At 58.2% G+C, this 2,956-nt stretch overlaps 1 protein-coding gene and 1 non-coding gene across 2 annotated transcripts; both read left to right on the top strand.

Moving 5' to 3' along the window:
- Window positions 1–343: 343 nt before the first annotated feature.
- LOC123447021 (EPIDERMAL PATTERNING FACTOR-like protein 5) lies at window positions 344–1,658 on the top strand. The gene is made up of 2 exons (XM_045123577.1): window positions 344–756; window positions 873–1,658. The coding sequence occupies exons 1-2, from the start codon at window positions 693–695 to the stop codon at window positions 1,139–1,141; spliced, it is 333 nt and encodes a 110-aa protein (XP_044979512.1). The 5' UTR covers window positions 344–692; the 3' UTR covers window positions 1,142–1,658.
- An 80-nt stretch (window positions 1,659–1,738) lies between these two features.
- TRNAS-GCU lies at window positions 1,739–1,820 on the top strand. Its single transcript has one exon. It is a non-coding gene; the product is annotated as a tRNA-Ser (tRNA).
- Window positions 1,821–2,956: the final 1,136 nt, after the last annotated feature.

The following is a 2,956-nucleotide window of genomic DNA, read 5'->3' as shown; positions in this document are numbered from 1 at the left end:
GTGACGAAACGGAGGAAAGACTGATGTGAAGACACCGGTTGTTGAAGCCCGGGAGGTGATCTCATGGTTAAGTCGGTGGGAGGGATTACACCGGTGGGCGCAATTTACTATACCACACCCATACATACGGTCATACTCATGCCCAACCCCGTCCCGCCCACGGCCCGGCCCGGCCCGGGACGTACCGGCAGCGGCCCCACCACGCTGGCGCACAGACTGCGAGCCGGATTGCTGCCGCCGCCGGCTGGCTCCCGGGTGAGTGAGCCACACACACGCGCACCCACCAGCACACGGCCCCAGCTCTGGATTTCGCTCCCTCTTTATTTCATCTCTCCGTCCCTTCCCCCTCTCATCTCCTCTCTCTCTCTTTCTCTCTGCTCAGAGCCCGCACGGTCCATGACTACTCCGTGCGTGCGTGCGGATTGACTCGCGCGCGCACACAAACGCCACTCCACTCCCTCCCGTCCGCGTCACCCCCCCTCGTGCACCGCAGCAGCGGCAGCGGCAGCGGCATTCAGCGCCCGTCTCGCTCTGCTTTCTTGCTTTGCTTCGCTTCGCTTTCTTCTCCATCCTGCTCCCCCCCCTCGCCGCCCGCGGCCTGTCCTCGAGCTAGCCGGCGCCGGCCGCTCGGTGGGCGGCGTGGGTGATACGGGGATCCTGTGACCTAGCCGAGCGGACACGCTCGGCCACCCATGGCCTGGGCGAGCCGCCGCGGGCTCATCCTCCTCCACCTCCTCTTGCTCGCCGCTGCCCTCGGTAAGACGGCCAGAGACATGCACTTCCTCCATGTTTCTTCCGCATTATATACATGGCGAGGGCGAGCTGCAGCTCACACCTACGTGCGCACATGCGTGTGTGTCTACTGCCTGCAGGTGGGTGCGCCGCGACAAGCCGGGGGAGCGCCGGCGGGGGCGGTGAAGCATCACTCGAGCGGTACTCGTGGGGGGACCCTGCGGAGACGGCGCGGCGGAGGGAGCTGGTGGGCCCGGGCTCATCGCCGCCGACGTGCCAGAGCCGGTGCGGGAGGTGCCACCCGTGCCGGCCGGTGCACGTGGCCATCCAGCCCGGCGTCAGCTTCCCGCTCGAGTACTACCCGGAGGCCTGGCGCTGCAAGTGCGGCGACAGGCTCTTCATGCCATGACCCGTCCGTCTGCACGTATATGTATGCCCCCTTCATGCCCTGACGCTGCCCCCGGCTCGGCCCGCCATTACGGCCGCTTCACTTCGCCCACGGGAGCTAGCTCTTCAAGGCCACGTGTGCGCGCGCAAGGCCAGGGCTCCAGCACTCGCACGCCGACGAGAGAGATCTAGCTAGAGAAGAAGAAGAAGAGGAGGAGGGAGTAGAGCACGGAGAGATGGATGGAACCATGGAAAAGGAACCAGAAATTGGAGGCTTCTTCGATGTATGTAATAACATTGTTCAGTTGTTGGAGATTTTAACGAGTGTGATGTGGTAATTAGCTAGCCGGTCGTGCCTTGTTGGGTCCGAAGAGGCGGGGAGATGGATCGAGATGTGTTGGTTGATTCTCACTCTCTCTCTCCTTCTCTCTGGTTCTCCCCCTTCTCCTTCTGCAGTCGCCAAGCCAGTTTACCGTTTTGAGGAGTGATTTTCCAGCTACTTTTCGTCAATCTATGCTGGGATGTTTTCTCCTGGAAAACACCGTGTTTGTCATTTTGACCTCTTCCATTATGCTTTTGTTAAGCACGTGAGAAAGAATATGCGAGAAAGGACACAAATGACGCTTTGGCCGAGTGGTTAAGGCGTGTGCCTGCTAAGTACATGGGGTTTCCCCGCGAGAGTTCGAATCTCTCAGGCGTCGATCCTTTTTTGTTTATCGATTTTTTTGAGTTCTCGATGCCTTGTGCCTGAAATTTAGTCTTGGCAACAATTCCCTCTGGTTCTTTTGTGAGCGGTGCATACAGATACAATTGCAACCACACCCAAAGAAACAATCGAGCCCATAAAAAAAGTTGAGAACAATTTCTTATCCAACACTCCATCGCAGCACAAGCGCACTCCAATGGCAGGGCATGTGCCGCGCAGAGCAGCATATAGTATGAGCGCGTACAGAAAACCATGGATAGGAGGCCGAGCAAGCCCCCAAAGGATCAGGCCGGAACAGTAGCAGGGATCTCCTCCTCCTAGGAGTGTAGAGCTACAGGTGCAGTGCCACGAACAGGGCCGCGTCGCCTGATTGCAGCCGCAGCACGAGCAGCCCTCTCTCTCTCTTTCTCCTTTCTTCAGAGTCGTTTCCTTCACGGTTCACAGGAGCAAATGAAACAAGGTGAAAAAAAAAGCCTGCGCGCGCGCAGTATACAAAATGCCACAGCAACAGTGGCCTATGCTAGGCTTCCCCCCCTGCGGCAGTGCCACTAATTTACGTTACTGCTACTACTCTCTCCTCCCAGCCGCTGCCGCTGCCGCTTTGCTCGCGTCAAATCAACATAAGTTCCCTAGAGAGGAGAGGAGAAGTGGGCTGAACCCTGAATACTCTACTCTGGACGCCATGCCACCCCCATGTCCTTTTTTACAGCTTTGTTTGTTTATCGCCCCCCATCATTTGTTTGCACGCATTAGCCATAGGCTCAGCGGCTCACGCGCAGGCCTACGCTGTGTGTGTGTGCATGGCTATGGCTCAATCATCTCTGAATTATAATGGCAGGTGGCTTCTGCGCCATTCATTCAGGCACGCACGATGAGGCTGCAGTGCAGGGCGAGGGAGCAGACTGCGGCGGGAACTCCAGAAATGGTGGCTTTCCTTCCTATCGCCCGACCTTTTGGTCATTCCGTCAAAACCTCGTCTCTTTCCTTGGGAGAGGGGGAGAGGCCTGGGAACTCGACCTGAACCGAGTGTCTCCGAGGCGAGCTAGCTGGAGATGTGTGATTTTCTTCGAGCCGTCTCTCCCGTGTGAAAATTTCCCGGGGGCCGGCGTACCAACTCCTGTCAGTGATGGA

The sequence above is a fragment of the Hordeum vulgare genome, chromosome 4H (genome assembly GCF_904849725.1).
Source record: "Hordeum vulgare subsp. vulgare chromosome 4H, MorexV3_pseudomolecules_assembly, whole genome shotgun sequence".
Classification (NCBI taxonomy): domain Eukaryota; kingdom Viridiplantae; phylum Streptophyta; class Magnoliopsida; order Poales; family Poaceae; genus Hordeum; species Hordeum vulgare.
This window is presented reverse-complemented; position numbering and strand designations above follow the sequence as displayed.

Bases quoted from the DNA above. Each gene is read 5' to 3' on its own strand.
- LOC123447021 (XM_045123577.1), top strand. From the start codon at position 693: ATGGCCTGGGCGAGCCGCCGCGGGCTCATCCTCCTCCACCTCCTCTTG. The intron at 757-872 runs GTAAGACGGCCA...TACTGCCTGCAG, and splicing joins CTTGCTCGCCGCTGCCCTCG to GTGGGTGCGCCGCGACAAGC.